General features: G+C 35.9%; 1 protein-coding gene across 1 annotated transcript in view; it reads right to left on the bottom strand.

Annotated features, from left to right (window-relative positions):
- The window catches only part of rgs18.S (regulator of G-protein signaling 18 S homeolog), a 34266-nt gene extending 14677 nt beyond the window's left edge, over positions 1-19589 (bottom strand). Inside the window, exons 1-2 of the mRNA XM_041561594.1 lie at positions 19294-19589; positions 16738-16836 (exon numbers count right to left, since the gene is read on the bottom strand). Of these exons, the coding sequence (XP_041417528.1) occupies positions 16738-16836; positions 19294-19412 (218 nt within the window). The 5' untranslated portion in view covers positions 19413-19589. The remainder of the gene's footprint in view (positions 1-16737; positions 16837-19293) is intronic.
- Between the last annotated feature and the right edge of the window lie 3127 nt (positions 19590-22716).

Below are 22716 nucleotides of genomic sequence, written 5' to 3'. Positions count from 1 at the left end.
AAATTCACAATTTGCAAAACTGTTTTGTGAATATTTTTTCCGCCACCAAAGTTATGGGGTAATTCAAACGCTGAGGGGCCGATTCACCAAGGGTCGAATATCGAGGGTTAATTAACCCTCGATATTCGACTGGGAATTAAAGTCCTTCGACTTCGAATATCGACCAAAAAAACTTAGGAAAGCCTATGGGGACCTTCCCCATAGGCTAACATTGAGTTTGGTAGCTTTTAGATGGCGAACTAGGGGGTCGAAGTTTTTTCTTAAAGAGACAGTACTTTGACTATCGAATAGTCGAACGATTTTTAGTTTGAATCCTTCGTTTCGAAGTCGTAGTTGAAGGTCGAAGTAGCCCATTCGATGGTCGAAGTAGCCCAAAAAACACTTCGAAATTCAAAGTTTTTTTACTTTGAATCCTTCACTCGAGCTTGGTGAATTGGCCCCTGAGTGTTCGCAATTTGAAATTTTTAACATATTTAAAAAGCTCTGTAGACAGTCACATTGTAAAAAAAAATTGCAATTCTGTTTGCACGCTCTTATTCAGCTTTATAAATGTAACCATGCAAGTTTATAAATGAGCCTCAGTATCTCTTGATTTTCTAGAAAACCAAAATTAGATTATTTAAGTTACCTTTGCTTTACTTTAATAAACCTTGACTATTTCCATTTTCAAAATGCTACAAAAGTGGTAGCTACTCAAGTATACTACTGCATGTTTGACTTAACTGATTTATTAGATTAGAATATATTTTGGAATTCTATTTTTCTGAAAGATTTAAAGCTGGAAATAAACATGCCAATAAACCCTGCCTACTTGGTCCTGCCAGATGAAGTTGACAGCTTATTGGGCCATGTATGGACCTATTCCAAGACACTCTATACATAAAAAAAAGCAAATCTGATTTTTTTTTAAAAAAAAACAAGCCTTTGTAAGTATAATGTTTATTCTTGAGACAAAGAATGATGTATTTTTAACAACTAATTACAAAAGGTATACTATGAATGATATATCTGGCTTCAAGGAAATAAGATTGTTAAGTGGAATTTTGTACCCAAAAGGAAAACAACGGGATATAAATCAAGTTATTACCATATTTAAAAAATAGAAGGTACCTATTAGGTAAGAATTTATATACAACTTTCTTGGCTTCAGTGTTGCTTTATGAGAGAATAATAGTGTATATCTTCCTTCCGATAGATTAAACTAACTTCCTGGAAAAGTTAATACATTTCTAATGCTGAAGTTTTGCCATCTGTCTTCATAAAACATAAATTAGAATTTGGAGCTCCCAGGAGCATTGAGAGCATAAGACTATCAGTTCTTGATCTCTTAAAATGCCTAATAGCATTTAGCACTAAATTAGTAGTTACCCTCTGGTGCTGAAACACTACAGCATAAGATAATTAATTGTTCAGGATTAGTTTCCCTTTAGCAAAAATATAAGCATTAGCAATTCCAAGCAACACATAAAGTTCATTAAATGGCCAAGTGAAATACTACCAAATTTAAAAGCTGTACTAAATGGCAAAGCAAACTTTTTAAACTTAATTTAAAAAAGAAATATAGTCAAGGGGATCCATTGTAGTTAAACATTGTTTTTCCGTGACTACACTCTGTTTTATGCTTGCCCAAGAAAATTATTAAGCTTTGGCCACACATTGGCCATAAAATACAACTCATGTACAACCTTTCGCAGACCTATTTCAAATGCATACAATGGCTTTGGTTTACAATGGAAATACATTGTCTACGGTCATCATGTCTGAAATGGAAAGTTTTCACTATTTTCTGAAAACTACTCCGCTACTATATGAACTGAACTTATGCATGACATCAGGATTTACTTTTCATTGGTTCTCTTCTCTGGTACTGGCCAGTCACAATATCTATGCCCCCTCATGGTATAAGTAAGCTATATCGGAGACCTTCAATAAGTCTTTTACCTATATTCCTTCTGTATGTTATATATGCCCATATAATCTGACTCCCCATTGCACCATTATGTTTTAGGTATGTATCATGGCTTCCACTGCATCTCAGTTACCCCAGATCTTGTCAAACAGGTCTACCTTATCATTTTTAAGCACTTTTAAATAGTCCATTCTACGTAAATATCTAATTCTCTCCAATAGTTCCTTTTCTATGGGGGGGGGGGAGGGGGGTCAATGCTTTCCAGTTCTTTGCTATTAACCCCCTTGCCGCTGTGAATGTACAATTAACCATTTTTTGTGTAGGGTTTTTTAGTTTGGGGATCCTATTAGCTAACACATATACCAATGGGTCTAGATTTATCGTAATCATGGTCACCCTCTCTATCCACCTTTTAACCATTTCCCAGAACCTTTTCAATTTGTAGCAGCTTCAGAACATATGCAAAAGTGATCCCTTCTGTTCTCCACATCCTCAGCACCAGGAGTCTGCAGTATCTGGAAAAAATGTATGTAAGAGTTGGGCTGTGTGGTACCATCCCATTATGACCTTATATATATATATTCTCTTTAATGGTCACACATATAGATGTTGTCCTTACTATCCCCCGAATCCTCTCCCATGCGGGAGTTTGAATCTTTTTACCCTCCCAATAGACCATATACTTATGGCGATGGTTTGTAACATCAATCTCATTAATGGTTTTGTACCACCTCAAAGTCATACCCAGTTGTGTGAGGGTTTGTTTGCACAGGTCGATGAGAGGGTGATTCTGTGGGAGACATGCCTTTGGGTATATGGTTAGTGCATAGTGCCTCAGTTGGATGTATAGGTAGGGGGAGATTTGGCTGTTGTTTTAAGATCTTTGTTAAAATTTGTATAGTCCAAGTTAAGCAAGGAGATTGGGCGGTAATTACTACATCTGGTCAAATCCTTGAATTCCTTAGGTATGAGTGTGATATAAAATTCTTTAAACGTGGTGGGGATCAGTTCTCCTTCCAGAAAACCATTGAACATATGTAGCATAGGTGGGGAAAAAATTTGGTTATAGGCCCTATCGTAACTACTGTATATGGAAGACCATTTGGGCCTGGGGTCTTTGAGGTGTGCATTGCCTCAGCACCTCTTGTAATTTATCCTCTGTTATGTCTGAATTAAGGGTGTTTACGTCCGCCTTTGATATTATCGGTAGGTGTATGTCTTGCAGATAGGGTTGAATCTTGTTAATGTGGTGAGCCTCCTGCGGGCCTGTCAAGTCTAAGTTATATAGATTGTAATAATATTTGGAGAACTCCTCCATGATTCTATGAGGGTTGGAGGTGAGGCCTGTAGGAGTATGGAGCACCCTAGGTGTGTTAATTGTCTTTCATTGGCATAGACTTCTTGCTAGTAATGTATGTGAGCAATTTGCTCTCTCGTAGTAAAGTAGAGTGTTCTACCCTCCAGACGTCTATGAGAGCATGAGCTTTTATTTTTTTCTATGAAAAAATGGTTATATCCCCCTTAAAAGTCCATCCAGAAAAAAATCAGACTTTAATAAATAAGGCCCATAAAGTATCTTCCTTGAAAAATGTTTTTTTACAATTTCGGAGAAGTGTTAGTCTTGCTCTCTTTCCAGTTAAATATGACATACAGATATTTGCTACTGGTTATTATTAAAAAACTTATTTAAGGATATGCTGTACTGGAAGTAATAATACAAATACAGTCCTGGGACCTGTTATCCAGAATGCTTGGGTCCTGGATCTTCATATCTAAAGTCTACTAAAAAATAAACATTTAAATATGAAATAACCCCAAGATTGTTTTGCCTCCAATTAATGATATCCTAGTTGATATTAAGTACAAGGTATCATTGTTATAGAGAAAAAGGAAATAGTTTTTAAAAAATGTAATTATTTGATTCAAATTTGTTTTTCTACAATCCTGCTTTCTGTCCGATCACTATGATATTTCATTGAGTTATTAATGATTATGTAAAGTCACTGAAAAAAGTTGCAAATTAAAATTGCATTGTTCTATCTGTTAGAATGCAAATGGAATGCTGGTGACATTTACTGCTATAGAGTCCTGGATGGTTTTTAGTTTGACTTCTTAAAATCTTTAATTTTAATAAATCTGATGAGTTTCATTTTTAAAAAAATGTAAACTTGAATATATTCGAGATTCACATTTTTTGACTGTGATTTTCTCAAGTTATTGTAAAATCAAAACCTTGAATTTTAATGTTGCCAATTTAGGTTGTTTCTACTTTATAACAAACATTAACATTTATTTATAAATAGCGTCTATAAAAATATTTATTTTTCATGTGGTTTTACATTCAGCTGTATTGCACTTAAAAGGGATGGTACTCTAATTAGTATACGGAAAGCTCTGTCTCTTACATTTACATTCTATGACGCAATTAAATTAGTTTGCAAAATTTAAAAAAAATGCAGTAAGGTAAAACTTTGTTAATCAGATGCATCTAATTTTGCTACAGTAGCATGTCTTATTACATATAGTCAACAATCAGCAGGTATCTTTTACCAGTCATCCCTTTAAAAGCAAAAAACTCTCTGGTTGCTATAGGTTACTGCTAGTGATAAGTGTATCTGTCCCATTTAGCTTTGCCTGGAAAATTTTCAAAACACATTGAAGTCAATAGAAGACAATTTTTTTACGAATATGGCTTGTTTTTCAATCAAAATGCATTAAAGTCAATGGGCGTTTTTACTTATGCTGAATTTGCCAAGAATCCATCCCTGGCAAAACAATTCTCTCATCACTAGTTACTGCACCTGGGTAGGAGTACAATGCAAATGCAGTGGGGACTTACTGGTCACTTGTGTGAAAAGAGTTTTTCCATAAATAACATCATTGTATGACATTTTAGCAGTGAGATGATCTGAAACAACATTTTAAATAAATGCAGTTTTTTTCTTTTTCATCTTTATTGTTAGTGTTGCTATTATTAATGTTACTGCATTTAATCTTTGCTATATCCTAAAAGTAATTAACATGGGTAATGAACTGCTAACCATTCTAAATAAGAGTATTAAATCTAGCAGAAAACAATGCTCTGGTTAAAACAAATAATATTGTTTATATCGAAACAAAAACAGAACAAAAATGCAATAGTTAAATAACTTTAGCCATTTATGTGATACAATATAATTTATGCACACTTTGTGGATGAATTGATCCTGAATCGTTCAGTGGGTTCACCTTCAGAGTAAGGCACCTCCAGGCCTTCCAAATATTCACAAAAAGTAGATAGCAACAAATTGGTTCTCCAGAGTGCTATCTACTATTTACAATATAATTTATCCAACACTGTTAGCAGTCAAGTGTTTAATTTTCAAGCCCATACACCAGATACACAGAAACATTAGTTTTCGTCATTAGAGAGATGATTACAACATTTTATATGAGGATCTGTTTACTAATTCTAATTTAAACAGTGAATCTGAAGGCAACATAGAACATAACAAATGTTGTAAGCAATCATGCATATTATTTACTAGTTGTTGACTGTGAAAATGCTAAATTTGAGTCATGATTTGAACAGCCAACATAAGCACAAATCAAATATAAGGTATATTGTAAAAAAGGTGAAGTCTGCAATTTATAATCAGCTACTTGGTTTTCTTATTTTATAAATGATATATAAATATATATAAACCCTACATACAGCACAATGAGTAATTAGGTTTAAGAGAGTAAAGGGTTAAACTAGTTTGTATTGATGAGCTAATTTCAGGCATTTTGCCTCCCTGAAAAATTTGTGAAGCTGTGAAAAAAATAGCAAAACTGTGAAAACTGACCGAAATGCATTGGAGTCAATGGAAAGGCGAAATTACATTGAGGTTAATATGCTACAAAGTAAAGTAATATGCTACACTTCATTGTTGAAGCGATTTCCTAGCATATTGGGGGATCAACATAAATGCCAGTGACCAAGGTGGGGGAAAGGATGTAAGACCACTCTTTCATCCCTGAGGCCTCAGAATTTAATTAATAGGATGAAATAGTCGTGAATAGCTGTTGAATATGAGAGGGTACAGTATCAGCAGTCTGACTTGTGACTGTGGTATATCACTTTCAATGATTCTGTAACATACAAATTATCCTTAAACTGTTTGGAAGATAATTTGCTTTGCTGGCATATAAAAATTAATATTCTTTCCAGAAAACCAGATTCTCATCCTTATTCATGTCTAATAGCATGCAGTAAATAAACACGATTATCAAACAATGTCTTTGCTGGCTTGTAACACTTTCTGATGTCGAATTGTTTGACCCATTATAATGTAGAGCCCATAGCAACAAACAATTCTGTGCAAAAATGACTGTAAATACATTAAACAAATGGTTATCATGGTTATGCTATAAAATGCTTTAATATTCCATCCATATGCTTAAGAGTTGTTCATTATACAGTTTGGAAAAATAGTATCACAGAGCATGCTATCAGAGGGGGGTCAGCTGGTTGATGAAAACAAAATAAAAGCGCAGATTCTGAACTCATATTTTTCATCTGTCTACACAAATGAGGAACCAGTAAGTGAAGGTTTCCTTCTTAACAGTCCCAATTCTAGTAATACAACTAATGATGCATGGTTCACACATGAAGAAATTCAAAAGAGACTAGAACATGTTATGATTAACAAAGGTCCAGGGACAGATGGTATTCGTCCCAGGGTAATTAGCAAGCTTAGCTCTGTTATTGCCAAACCTCTTTACTTAATTTTTCAGGATTCATTGAGATCTGGCATAGTGCAGAGAGACTGGCGAATTGCTAATGTGGTGCCTCTATTCAAAAAAGGATCCCGTTCTCAGCCTCAAAACTATAAGCCAGTTAGTCTGACGTCAGTGGTAGGAAAGCTTTTCGAAGGGTTAATAAAGGATAAGATACTGGACTTCATAGCAAATCATAATACTATGAGTTTGTGCCAGCATGGTTTTATGCGTAATAGATCTTGCCAGACTAACTTAATTTCTTTTTATGAGAATGTAAGTAGAGACCTCGATTCTGGGATGGCAGTGGATGTGATTTACTTAGACTTTGCTAAAGCATTTGATACAGTGCCACACAAAAGGTTACTGGTTAAATTAAGGAATGTTGGCCTGGAACATAGTATTTGTACCTGGATAGAGAACTGGCTAAAAGATAGACTACAAAGAGTGGTGGTAAATGGAACATTTTCTAATTGGACCAGTGTTGTTAGTGGAGTACCGCAGGGCTCTGTACTAGGTCCCTTGCTTTTCAACTTGTTTATTAATGACCTGTAGGTGTGCATTGAAAGTACTGTTTCTATTTTTGCAGATGATACTAAATTGTGCAGAACTATAGGTTCCAAGGATGCTGCCACTTTGCAGAGTGATTTGTCTAAACTGGAAAACTGGGCAGCAAACTGGAAAATGAGGTTCAATGTTGATAAATGCAAGGTTATGCACTTTGGCAAAAATAATATAAATGCAAGTTATACACTAAATGGCAGTGTGTTGGGAGTTTCCTTAAATGAGAAGGATCTAGGGGTCTTTGTAGATAACACGTTGTCTAATTCTGGGCAGTGTCATTCTTGGCTACTAAAGCAAATAAAGTTCTGTCTTGCATAAAAAAGGGCATTAACTCAAGGGATGAAAACATAATTATGCCTCTTTATAGGTCCCTGGTAAGGCCTCATCTGGAGTATGCAGTGCAGTTTTGGACTCCAGTCCTTAAGAGGGATATAAATGAGCTGGAGAGAGTGCAGAGACGTGCAACTAAATTGGTTAGAAGGACGGAAGACTTAAATTATGAGGGTAGACTGTCAAGGTTGGGGTTGTTTTCACTGGAAAAAAGGCGCTTGCGGGGGGACATGATTACACTTTACAAGTACATTAGAGGACATTATAAATAGCAGGGGACCTTTTTCCCATAAAGTGGATCACCGTACCAGAGGCCACCCCTTTAGACTAGAAGAAAAGAACTTTCATTTGAAGCAACGTAGAGGGTTCTTCACAGTCAGGACAGTGAGGTTGTGGAATGCACTGCCGGGTGATGTTGTGATGGCTGATTCAGTTAATGCCTTTAAGAATGGCTTGGATGATTTTTTGGACAGACATAATTTCAAAGGCTATTGTGATACTAAGCTCTATAGTTAGTATAGGTATGGGTATATAGAATTTAATTAAAAGTAGGGAGGGGTGTATGTATGGATGCTGGGTTTTCATTTGGAGGGGTTTAACTTGATGGACTTTGTCTTTTTTCAACCCAATTTAACTATGTAACTATATAACTATGCACCTGTGCTCATTGTAGAAATAAACTTTAACCATAAAGCTGCCAAAACATTTTTCTTTTATGATTTCAGTATGTCAGTGCAGTATATATATCTTGTTAACAAGCTTGTCTCTCAATTTACAATATATAAAGCAACCTATGGGATATATCTTAAGACAGAGCTGGGAACTGGGAATAATTATTTGCTGCTATGTCAGTGGTTCAGCCAACTGGGTAATGGTCTACATGAAAAATGACTCAGCATATACAGATGAGGCCACTTTGGTTCATATGTTTAACACAGAATAACACATTTAACTTATCCCATTTAACATGGAAAATTGTGTCGCAGCATCCCATCTAATTAAAGAGTTCTCTACAAAGATCGGTCCCAGAAACTTACTGTACATGACCCTTTCCAGTGTAACAGCATTATTCACAGGAGATTTCTCCACTCTTTGATTTTCATGTTGACTTCTCTACAATGGACAATTATGTCTTCTCTCTTTCACAGTCTTCATATTCTGGTATTAACTCTATTATCAGGAATGATTGGCTAGGCTTGGGTTTTTTCTACATTAGAAATAATAAGGAGCACCAAGTCATGAGGCAACAAAAACATTTAAAGATGACAAAAAATTACAGCATCATAAGATGGAAAAGGAAAAGCAAATCAACCAAAGAATTGTTTAAATATGACCCTACTGGAGATGTAACTGCCATATTTTGGAGATTTCTGGAGTATGTTTTTCTGGGTAATAGATCACTTACTTGTCTATATGAAAAGATGTAAAGGAAAAAATCTTTCACATTAGTATGAAAGGTATTCAGTGGCTATGCTTTATCAGCCGAGTTTCTTATAGACAATATCAAATTAGCATGTGCACATTTTAGGATTGGAGAATTTATTAAACATTAATCAGTGTATTGAAAAATAATGATCTGTCACCCCCAAGTCATGTCTTTTTATACACACTCCACATTAAAAAAAGAAGACAAGGATATGATTATGTATTTTTATCAGTCCATATCTCAAAAAGATCAGTCAGAGCTTTTTCTAAAGAATATTTTGCACTCATTCAACTTTTGCATGATTATCGTTCTACATTGCAACAATATGGTCCACTTGATTTATTACTCTTTTAGATATAAAAGTACATGCTGTCTCTTCAGTCTTCTGAACCCTTTACTATGTTGAATTATATGGGGAAGACTTAAAGGAACAATTACACCAAAATATAAGTGTTTTAAAGTAATTAAAATATCATTCTTAGTAATGCACTTGTGCCAAAAGAAATAAATGTAGGCATCATCATTATCTGCCTGTTGTCTTCCATATCAACCAATGGAATTGGTGCCAAGTTTGGAAGAAATTGTCAATATGGGAGCATTTGTAACATAATAATTTGTAACATAATGTAAATTATAAAAACGAAAAACCACAAGGGACTTTTAACTCCACAATGCAAGTGTCAGAATCGATCTAGAGATAATGCAAGTAAATACACATTAGAATAATTATTCACCACCATGCCTTTTTATCACATAGAGTTAAAACCACTTAAAAACTAAGTAGCGTTGCATATGAAGCTGAAGGGATCTTTTCTCTAAGGACATAACCCCAAAGGCTGATTGTATTAATCAGATATGGGAAAATTGGCATGCTATTGTGTAAGAAATTTAGTAATCCGTTAGTGTTACAGGATAAAAAGGCTTTGGAACAATAGATACAAAATTGTAGTTATAGATTCCTTAGGTTAATTATGTTCAATTGAGTGAATCCATGTTGGTCCTGATAGAAAAATTCCAAAACTTAGAAACAAAACAGCATGTATACATTCCCCAATATCATATAATGTGAAGATGAAGGGGTTGCAAAATGCCCACGGGCCGATATTCAGTTCAAAGATAGCTCCAATATTGAGGATTATTGCTTTCTATGCGAGCTGGAGTCTGTATAGTGCTAAGAGTGCGCTGGCTGCACCTGCGATGCACAATAATTAGTGATGGGCGAATTTATTCGCCTGGCGCAAATTCGCGGCGAATTTGCGCGATTTGCCGCCAGCAAATAAATTCGTGAAACGCCCGTAAAATTCGCCGGTGTCCAAAAAAAAACGGGCGCTGGTGTAAAAAAAACGGGTGCTGGCGTCAAAAACGAGACACCGGCGCCGTTTCGCAAATTTTTCACCATTTCGCGAAATTTTTGAATTTTTCAGGGAAACGGCGCAAATTCGCCCATCGCTAACAATAATGACTAAACAGTCCAAATAATCTCCATTGGCGATATAGCTATCGCAACATATGCTTCCAATTAGTTACAGCCGGTTTGCAAGTGATGTATCCTCAACGCCGCTATCTATAGCGGACATGCAACAGTCAAATGGAATAAGATTTATACCGACCGTATATTGGGTAGCGCTCGCAGGTGGTTGCAACAGTGAATTGAATTAGCCGCACGGCATCTCTGCCACAGTCCTCCACTTAGCACGCTAGACTGCCGTCCAGAAGGGCCTCCATACGGCGGACGCAGCACTGCACCTCAACTCAAATTAGTTTAACAAGGTAGGACAATGCATAGGCTTTTTCAGAATTAATATCCCTTAACTGCAATGAAATTTCACCTTCCCATTTCTGCAAACTTCAGCTGTTTTGTGAATTTCCTTAGTTTCACAAGTTTTCAGCACAGTGCTCTACTAGTGTGCCCTACCAGGGTAACCTAATTGTTTCAGTAGGGAAAACAGATTTATGAATATGAAATTATAATAATGATAACCATCTTTCATCAATCACTGTGTCACATTTTAAGAATAAAAGAATGAGGTTGCACAGGAAAAATGACACTTCTTATTCTGAATTTGATGTTCAATAAATATATTGTTCATGGTAAAGAACAACAGGTTCTTATATACAAGTCATATTAAAAAGTTTGGGAACCCCTCTCAGACTGCATAATAATTTATTCCACTTTCAACAAAAAAAGATAACAGTGGCAAGTCTTTAATTTCCTAGGAACATCTGAGTACTGGGGTGTTTTCTGAACAAAGATTTTTAGTGAAGCAGTATTCAGTTGTACTACCCTTGTAGTTTTGTTCATTTGAATGCATGTAACTGTTCAATACTGATTACTGGCAACACCAGACTGGTTGTATTAGATTAAGACTTGAACTTCAGGCAGGTGTGTCCAATCATGAGTAATGGACACATGGGATCCTCAAAACAACCTAAAACAAATCATGTTTTAGGGGCTACAAAAAGGTTAAAACCCAGGTCTGGCAGGCCAAAAATACAGGAGCGGCATATGTGGTGGATTTTGAGAAATGTTACAGACAACCCAAAGATCATCCCAAAGACCTGCAAGAACATATTGCTGCAGATGGTGTATCTGTACATCATTCTACAATTCAGCGCAATTTGCACAAAATTCATCTGTATTAGCAAAAAATTCAGATGCACTACTGTTTGTTGAAGTTGTGTTCAAAAGTGATTTATTTAAGCCCATTTATTTAAGCCCATATATACATCACAAAAAAGGCAACATTTTAGAACCCTCCAGGCCCTTTATCAAGCCTTGATAAAGGGCCCGGAGGGGTTTAAAGTCTTTCAATTGCTAATATGTAAATACTGCGGTTTGCCTCCTATGAGACACTCTCTTTTAGTGCTTTTGGATATTGTTGTGTTCACTCACACACCCTCTTTTTCACATTGACATAATATTGGAAATTATATAAAAGCTTACCTACCATGGAAGAATAAATGATATGATGACAATGTTATTTTATTGTCATTTCTTCTGTATGTTCTATATGATGTACAGAAACACTTATAGAATGAGAAAGCTGTCTCCACACTTTATTAGTAACAATAGGCTTCTTGCAATGCCATCAGAAAAGCTTATCTTCTAATTCAATTCAAGATTTTCCTATAGAGGAACTGAATTAGGAAAAAAAGGTTTTTTTTGATTCAAACTGAATTTCCCATATTTGTACGGTAAATAGAATAAAATAATGCTTTCTAACTGATTTATATCTGGCCTGAAGTTTGTTACAAGTACATATGGTTTCCTGATTCATTTGTTTCTTACTGAATGCATTTAATTATTCAAATACACTTTTAAGAGCACTGTTTCTAGGAAATAATCTACTGTTCAATTCTAAAATATTATCTTGTTTATGCTTCCTTCATTTTAAATTGTGCTATGCCACACAAAATGTTTCACATTTGACAAAACAGCTCATCCAGCAACACAAAATTCACTGGTCGGGTGGAAGAGATGCTGCTGCCTTTCTGTTCCCTGCTTGTTTTCTGCTGGCTGTACTTATTTGTGCATGCTTATTCAATTTGAATACTTCTTCTGCAGTGATTCCCACAATGGCAACAAAACTTTGGAGACAAAATATAATTTATCTTATTTTTTCATATTGAAATTTGCAATTTCATTTACCCACATTAATCTCTAAGTCTTTCTTATTCAAGGAGGTCCTCATAATAACTGCATAATTCCTCAATACAATTATAAGTACATAACTTTGCATTCATCCACGCTGAACGTTTGCAAGTTTGCTTTTCAGTTCTCCAGTTTGTCTATGCAAAGTGAAAATATACAGTGTGTAACTGAGGATGATAAGCTTATTTCTAAATGACACTATGGGGCCTATTTGTTAAAGGTTTTAGCCCAGAAGAGGGTAATAATGTGTTATAAAATAAACAGTCAGCATTGCTCTAATTATCCATTATCACAAAGTCCAGCATTTCTGTATGAAATTTGACAAAATAAATGATTGAATTGTATGCAGAAATAATGAACTGTTTAAAGTATTCTCTGTATGGGCTTGCTCTGAGCAGAAAGTAATTTTCACAGACGTGTCCCATAACATAAGGCTCCTTTGTATAATATTTGTTCAATGCTCAAACATAAAGACATTCATTTATGTTAGTATCAGCTCAGGCATGCCTGATAATACCATATATACATCAGTTTAACAGAGTGAATGCTTCTGTATAAGGTGTAAATAGCCTAAAACACAATTTACTTTTATTACACATCTATAGTATATCTTTCTCACAAAATAATTCTTATCTTAAGCTATACAGATTTTTGTAAAAAAAAAAAAAATAGATTTCTTTACTATTAAAATATCCCATCTGACATTCACAAAGCTTATCACCATCTAAATTTTAATTAGGAGTACATATATGAAGCTGTTCATTTAGGAAAACAACCCAGAGTTACAAAATACAATAAATTCAATAAGGTGCAACATATACTAACACCTTTAGGCAGACAAATAATAAGGAACTTTTTTGCTATCCTATTTAAAGGATATTTTAATTACAAAGTAAAAAGAATATTCTTATTATTATTATTACTACTACTACTACCACTACTACTACTAATAATAATAACACATTTATAAAGCACCAACATATTCTGTAGAACTGTACAATAGATGGGTGTAAACAGATTATATAGTAACACAAGTAGTAGGCATTCTCTCACATGAAATGTTTATTTGATGCACAAAACAATTGTAACACGTTTTTGGACTATCCAGGCCAACAGGATTAACATCCAGCTATTATACTAGAGCATGGGTTACACTGGACTCTAACACTTAAGGCAGGGCCTTCGCAAAAGGAAGTATTGAAGGTGTGATGAAGTGCAACTACAACTCCCACAGGCTACTGTGTATAAACAAATAAAGAAATGGGTGCCAGCAGGTTCTTGAAGTCAAACAAAACAAAATTTTATTTGTCAGAGAAAAATGACCCATAGGTTAATGTACATCAGTAAAGAGGTATTTGCAGAATATATAGGTACGCAGCTTAGACAGTATATCAGAGGTAGATGTGGGGACATTCTCTGAAGATGTAGTCAAGGCAGTACAACTTCCCTCTAGGCAGAAATACCTCACACATGGTGTGGATCTAACCCAGGGGAGTGATCAGGGAGGAGAACTTAAAGCCTGACACCCTATCCACTGTGGTCCCTTCACTCTAGTCACAAAGCTTCCCCTTCTATCTTCCCTAACTATCTTACTCTCCTAGAGAGTCTATAACAATTATATTCCTGCCACTGACTAGCCTCATTCATGGGGTACCTGCTCCGCGACTTCCACTCTAGAGGTTTCAGATCCCTCTAGGGCATCTTGGCTTTATTAAGCCTTGGTGCACCCAGGCTCTCTGGAAACATCCAGCTAGATCAGCAACCAGAAGCTAAAGAGGAACATCCACCCCTTCTCACTCACTATACCAAAGTGTGACATAACACCTCTCAGCCAATAGCACAACTATGCAAATTACAACTAGCTACATGGGCATCTGCCCAGCAACTATGGAGATCAGGAAGTGTATGGATTTAAAGCCATAGGGACACATTAACCCTATGGGTCCCTACACAATCATAAATGTATTCAAAATAAAATTAACCGGACCAAAAGGACAGTGCTTCCAGTTCACATTTGCTTTTCCTCCCAATGGATTTTGTATTATCAGAGGCTTCATTAGAGGCATTTCATGTGGGAGACTGCCTAATACTTGCATTACTATATTGTTCTTCAGGGTCTACGACAGTATTCACACATGTGTTGTGTGGGTTTCTCCTAAATACTTGATTTAAATTAATGTTCTTATATGAAACATGAAAATTTCATATAAAATACAACTGATAACCAAGACAAAAGGTAAACAGGGTTCTATTCAAGAGTTTATAAGCTAAGACGAGATGGTGGAATGAAACGTGGGGCAGAAGTTAGTGATACTTGTATTATGTTTATTATATATAAGAATGTTTTTTGCATCTTTTCAGTAGAAAATTCCTAGATGATAACTTAGGTGATCACTTTTATATATTGTGCATGTTGACCATTAATTGTCATTTTTCCTACTATGCAACTGTCAAGATAGAATTGTCATGACAGTATCCACGTAAAACTCAATATCTCTGTTGCTGTGTATCCCATGTTTGTATTTTTCTGAAAACAAAGTAATAAGGCTCTAATGTACTGTGCCTTATTTTGTTAAGTAGGAGAAACCCATGTAGTCCCAGAGGAGTAAGGGCCCTTGATCCATTTATCCAGAGATTTTGGCGAAATAGTTCTTTCATACATACATTTCTGTTTGACTTGCTCTGCTGTTAACAGCTTTAAACTGCAATTTGGTGTCCATGTTTCCTTTGGACTGCCACAAACAGCTTGAACAAATCCCTAATATCTACTTAACACTATCTTAAAAATTAACTTGGATGTAGCAAGCAATGCCAGTTAGCAGCTGCAAGGGTAAACAAGGTCTTTAACTTGCTTTTACCATGTTTACTATGTAGAAAGCACTGAGGAAACAAAGTGGCATGAAGGGTGCAGCAACTGCATTACCTTTACCTTTGTACTTCTGCCATATTTCTTCTCTCATCCTGATGGTTGTCATCAGTAGTGATGGGCGAATAAATAGGGCAGGTGCAAATTCACGGCAAATTTCTGCATTTCGACACCGGTAAATACATTTCCAAAACTTTTGGCAAATATTCGAGGGTGAAGATTTGGCGTGTCAAAAAAAAAATTGGACGCGCGTCAAAACAGTCGCATGCATAAAAACTTGCATTTCAAAATAATTTGGACGCGGGCGTCAAAATTAGCGTTTTGTAAATTTTTTTTGCCATTTCGCGGATTTCATGGGAAATTCTCACATTTTTTGGCGAACTGAAACTGAACAAATTCGCCCATCACTAGTCATCAGTTTTTAGCATTAATTTTTAATTATTGACCTCAACACAATACAAATAACCGGTTATCTCATCTGGTGTGATACATGGTGTTTGTTATAGAGATCTACTCATATTATTATGGGTGATAATAATTTGTTGTTAATGACTTCAGAGACCACCATCTATCCAGTATTTCTTTAAAGTCTTTTTTGCATCAACAGTTTTCTTTTCACAGGAGCCAGTGAGTCCTGAAGACTGCAGTGTAGGACTGGCCCACCGAGATACCAGAAAAGCCTATTTTATGGTCATTCCCTATTTCGTTATGGGAAAAAAATCCATAATAATGGAAGAATATAGGTAGTAGATATAAAAGACTAGGAGAATACAGAGGTTCAGTGAGAAAAGGAGGAATAATAGTTTGGAAAGTGGTCTAAGTTTTTCTGGTGGGCCCCTGGCATCCTAGTCTGTCACTGTCTCAGTATATGATAATATAACATGGCCTTATTACTCTTTCGTTATACTGTAGATTACAAGGACAAAGTAAAAACATTAGATTATATTATATAAAACTGAATTTTTTTGTTTTCAATGACACTGGATAAAGTGCAATCACTTCTGAAATAAACAGACTTTTTTGAGTTTACACTTCTGTCCACTGGATCTTGGCGCTTGCAGAAAGACTATTTTTACGGTTCACACACATTTATAACACTGTTATTTCAAGATAAACAGGTTTGGCCATCAATTTGTTGGACAAAAGAAACTATCATATTACAGATAAAACGAAGAATTCTCCTTTGTATGCACTACTGCTAAGAAGAAAGAAAAGAACACACCTCTAGAATTGATTTATAAAGCACTTACCTTGTAATACAGGTGAAATTCTCAGATTTATCTGAAAAGATATTTTCATGAGATTCTGCTTTTTGAAGGCGACTATCTCTATTTCTTCTGTCTGTCAGGCTGAAAGACATTGGATTTCGAATGAATATTTTCATTACAATGCACAGACAGATCAGAATATTTTGGCAGCATCATCAGAGTGCATTATATAGGACTCTACTGTGACCTTCAAGGAAGCCTAAGCATTCTTATTTGTGGAAAACCTAGATGCATATGTATATAATGAGTTTGTAGTAGAAATTGTTTTTTTTTTGGTTTCACATGCACAATGTGAAATCCTTTTGTTGGCCACCTGAGTAATAGTGTACCATTCTATGAAACATGGTACACTATTACTCAGTGCAAGCACCACATCTGTATGGTATGCAGGATTTTATGTGAGGCAATGGTAGTGCAGTGGTTAGCACTGTTGCCTTTCAGTACCGAGTTGATTCTGTCAACATTCATATATTGTATGTGTGATGTTTGAATGATATACCCTTGTATGTGCGGGGTTTTCTATCAGTATTATTGTATCTCACAGCCAAAATATGTTGTATGTGTGAGCGTATTAGCATAAGGAGAGACTTCGTAGGCAGCAGAAACTGATGCAAATGATCAGCAGACGTAAGTGCATCAAAATTGAAGAGTAAGAAAAACTGTAATGCATCCAGTTATTAATTTGACCTTAAAAAATACTCAAAGAACTTTACTTAAGCACAATACTGATTCACTTGTTGTTATTTGTGTATGGACAACGATTGTACCAAAATAACTTATACCCGGCAAGTACATTTAAAATATTTAAATATTGTCATATGTTTTAAAAAACAAATAAAAATATTTGAAAGAAAAAATACTCAAAGGTTCCCAAATTTCCTGTTTGAACAGCACTGCAGGTTTACCATTACTGAAGTCCCAGACCCATGTAGCTACATTATTATTCCAGGTTAAAATAATGGCATTCCCCTATATAAACCATGTACTGGATATCAATAAAGTCTGCTTCATTTGTAGTCTTTGAACTATAATGAAGGTATTGTTATTAGACCGAAGTAAAATAAAGCTTGGTAATGTTAATCCTGTATTTTATACCTCTTCGTTTAATGAACATAGCAAATTAATATTACAGTGACACCTTTAACATGAAAATAATAAACTATTTGTATGTAATATGTGCATTCTTAATATTTTCAACAAATGATAAGTCAAACAGATTGGCAAAATATATTCTGCACAAGAAGCCGAGGAAACCTATATCTATGTAGTTGAACATTGAAATAAATAAATAAAAAACAAACTTAGCTTTTCATCACAAGCATGCACATTTCTGTTTTACCCAGGATGGATGACCTTTAAAAAATGTATTGTTTTCTAAAGTATAACTTGCTGTTAAATGGCCAGAGTATCTGATATTAATTTATGTTACTCCAATATAAATACAAAGAGGTGATTACTGTTTTTTAATTTCAATACTACTCAATGAACTCCCCCATCTGGCTACATTGGCTTCACAGTGCTAAGTTGGGCAGCCTTAGCTAGCCTAATTTTGGGGGAAACTGCATATTTTTGGGTTTCTGTCCCTGTGTGTGCTGATGTCATGGCTATCAATGCATTTAAAAACATGGAAAGGATGGCAGAATATCGATTTTCTCTGCTGACGTATTGATGTAGATGCAGAGGAGACCCACCATGAGCCACTGGCCTAAGGCTCATCACCATGAATCCTAAGAAGCAAGATGGGGGATCAGTAAGGGGATCATAGTATAACTATTGACTTGGCCAATGAGAATCATTAATAGTCTTCTTTATAGCAGGGACAACTGCTCTGTATTATTCAGAATTCTGCTGGAAAATTGGAGTCAGGTTTGCTAAAGTTTTATTGATAACATAATCTACACACTTATAACATTTTCATGCTATAAAAGAGCAAGAAATTATAGACATAATTATTCAGATTACTAAAGCAGTACATTCTGTGATACATGTATTGTGTGCCATACTAAATATCCAATATACACGTAGGTTAACAGTAGCACCAGAAAATAAACCGGGTTCATATACATTAAAAAAGGATGTTGGTATCACTTTGCATAGCAGATAATAGATAGGCAAATTAGAACACAATGAAGATAAGCAGAGGTCAAAAAATATGCATAACTATCTACACATCTGTATTATAAAACCTTCCTTAAACAAAAAAGGGCCAGGAAATGTTACTGAGCAGACAATATATTCAGTTTATAGGATCTGTTAGCCAGTAACATATTATTCATAGAGCTCTGATATATGACAATACCATTTCTTCTTCTCCTATTTAGACATAGATTTTGTGTTTACCTCATGTGTTTGCCTTTAATTCCCTCACAGATCATAGTGAAGGTTTTTTTTATATGTTTAAGTATAAAGCGTTTATACCAGTTTATAGTATTTGAATTCTTACCCTATTTACTTTACTTTAAATAAATAAAAAAAACATCTGAATATATCACTGACAGAAGCCAGGACAGATTTGACACTGTTGTGCTGGTCACATACCCATTTCTTGAATCTTTTTTTGCCCGATGTTTTTGAAACTCTTTGAACACCTTGAAGTGCGACTCACCAGACGAAGCCGTAACACTAAATTGTGGAAATAAATGCAGAACGTTTTCCATATTGAGTTGAACAATGTGATTTCTTCACTAATCCTTGCGAAAACTCAACATAACGCTCTTGTTTAGTGAGAGTCTTAACTGGAGCTGTGGTAGAATGCAACGCTTTAGAAACTGTATTTTTTTTTACATCAAAAGCTTGGTTGAAAAAAGCCACAGTGACGCTGTGAGCTGTGAGCTGAGAGGCACTTTTTCTATTTCACAAAGAGGATGTGAGACACAGCTCTTATTTAAATATTTGGGGAAGTTGAGATGCTTTTTTCTGAAAGTCATTTCCAGCATGTTGTTGATGATGATGATAAGCAGACCACTTTGAGGCTTATAGTGGGTGCTTCTGTCTATTGAAGTTTAAGTTAAAGTAAATTATATGTATTATAAAACTCACATTTTCTTCCAAACATATTAAAAGTTAAACACTTTAATACAAGTTAGAATTAGTGCTCTGAGCTCTGTGTTTCCAAATGCACGTGATCATTACATAAATAAATGACACAAAATGGCACAGATAACTGCTATTATTGTGGCATCCCCCACATTAACCCTTTTTAGACACTTCTTTATTTGTATTGTGCATATGCCAGTTTGGCAGGAGAGGGGGCATGTCTAGGGCTGGGTAGTACATTGTAGTTTTTTTGTACTTGATCTGTGTACACTAACACATCCTGTTTGCTGACCTGGTCTGATTGCTTGTTTGCCTTCTGGGATGCTGGTCCTGATAGACCAATTCCACCATGTCTAGTGGTGGAAGGGAATGACATGGCTAGTAGGACAGAACCCCACCTTCCTTTCTTTCAGATGTAATTGGTTAGGAGTTCCTAAGTTAACAAATCTAGGGGCAGGCCCAGAAGCTGGCTAACCACTCCTTTCCCAATAGACAGGGCTACCAGGAGTGGAGCATTGTCCTGACCTCCCTGCATTGAAGTGTAGGAGGTGATGTTTGGAGGCGGAGGCTTGAGCTCCAGGGGTGATTTAAATTTGTAGTTGGTTAAGAAAGATAGTAACTGCCTGGTTAGGCCTGTAATCCTTGGGGGGAGGTTGACAGACATTGATGGAATAGGAGACAGTTCCAGATCTTCTTGAATGATATGTCATTGTTTTACTGCTGTTAATATTTGTAGTAGGAATGTTTCTGTTAAAATAAGTTATGGTTCTTTATGGTTAAGCAAACGCAGCCTTTACTACCCAATTGTGGTGACCGTAGTAGTAAACTATTGGATTGAGTGTGTGGTTGGATGAGGGGTACTCCATGTTGTGCTTGTCATGACCCCTGCCCAACTGGACATTGATCTTTGCCTGACTATTTGGTCCTGCATACTATACTATAAGTCAACCCAGATCCTGAACTTCTTTTCGATGATTTTACTTATGCCGCTCCTAATACTTCTGTCACTACTAGTATTATCTTCTTTACATCCCAGACACTGCTGCTTGTGAAAAATACAGGAGAGGCTATCTGACCCAGTCATGGCTTATGCTTCTGCCTTTTGCTTCTAGAGATGCCACAGGTCTTAAAGTGAGAGGGAGAGTTCACGGCAGACAAGGAAACCCAATGTGTATTTGAAGGACGGGGAACAGGAAGCATAGTAATGGAACAGGCCAGGTCGGTACCAGAGAGGCCGAGAGGTGCAAAGTCAGGGACCAGAAGTGTAGTCGGGGTCACAGGACGAAGTTAATGCCAAACAGAAATCAGGGACAAAATCAGGAACCCAATATTAAGTCAGGATAAACAGGCCTTGGTCAAACCAATCAGTAATGCGGTACAGAATCGAAAAAAGCTAACAAAATTTCTCAGAATCTCAGAAAACTTTACTAGGTCTTTCTTAACTTTGCCAAGACCCTGTTCCCTTGACCTATTGGTGAGCACCACAAAATGGTGATTTCGTTCTTTCTCTACACTACAAAGATTCAAATAGAAATATTGTATCATGAACTGACATAATTCTGATATTTCTTGTAATTTTCTTCAGCTTTTTATCCATGTAATTTTGTTAAAGGAAAACTGTCTTTACCCAACAGTTAAGCATCACTGTCTGTAATAAGCTTACTCAAAAATATCTGAAATCCACATTGAATAACATTAAGATCAGTTATGATGGAATAAAACATAACTTTGGTAGTGCATCATGCATGTGTTAATACACAGCACGGTACAATTTTACAAAGTAGAAAAGTACACACAGGGAGGACAAACATAATAGGTGAAATGGATCAATCATTTTTATTTAATGCTTTTCTCCTATGGGACTCAAAGTGCTTTTATAGCAAGGAAGGCAGCCATTATAGCACACTAAGTAGCTGGGACACGAGGAGATTTTTGACTTGTCCAAGTTCACAAAGAGTTGCCATAGGGAACTGAACCAGGGTCTCTAGCATGAAATCCCACATCAAAGACTGATCACTAAGTAACAAGCATAGTAATAAGTAGTAGGATGTCCTGCCCCTTAGAGATTATACTATAAGTGGGTGGATAACATACAGACACAAATGGAAGGGAAAAGTGTACACAGGCACTGGCCCATAAGTGCCTGAACTGGACTGGACTGGACTAGACAACATATGTTTTAGAGCTCCAAAAGGTAGGAGCTAAATTCTATTAAGCAAAGAATTCCAGAAAACTGTAAGGTAAGTTTAAGGCCAGAGACAGCAGTGAATGTGCATGGTTAAAACAACATACTAGTGGCTAACAACACTGAATTGACTTTTTGAATTAAGGAGCAGTTAATGTTAATGTAAATGTAATTACATAGAAAATAGGAGAAAATGTGAGGCAACTAACTAGGTCTCACTCACTGGGTTCAAATGCAAGATAAATAAAATCAGTACACTGTTGCAAAACAGTCAGCTCAACATGCGACCAGTTAGGAAGGAAAAAGGTCACAAGTTATTTCTATTTAGATGGTTTATCAAATGTTCTCCATCTGTGTCTTGGCTCTCTTCCATCTATCTTAGTAACTGGATTGCTAAATCGCTGTTTTTTTACTTTCTCAAGTGTTGATGATAAATGCATGAAATGTTATTTTTTCTCTTTTCTTTGTTGTTACTTCTTGACTTGCCAAGATAGAAAATGTTCATATATTAAGAGATGTATTTACAAATTGTAGGGTTTCACTTGATGGTAGGCGGCAAATGAGGTGACTCCACACACCAGGATCGGTTTTAGGGCTTCCTGCCTGTATTTATTCCAGCGGCTGCAGAATTTCCCCTCGCAGGGGGAATGTAATCGAAGAAGAAATAACAGTTCAACAGAAAAATTCAGCATCCTGGCTAATGCAAAATAAATGCTTTTTTTTCCTTCTGACACTGAACA

Source organism: Xenopus laevis, chromosome 4S, assembly GCF_017654675.1.
Source record: "Xenopus laevis strain J_2021 chromosome 4S, Xenopus_laevis_v10.1, whole genome shotgun sequence".
NCBI classification, from domain to species: Eukaryota; Metazoa; Chordata; class Amphibia; order Anura; family Pipidae; genus Xenopus; species Xenopus laevis.
This window is presented reverse-complemented; position numbering and strand designations above follow the sequence as displayed.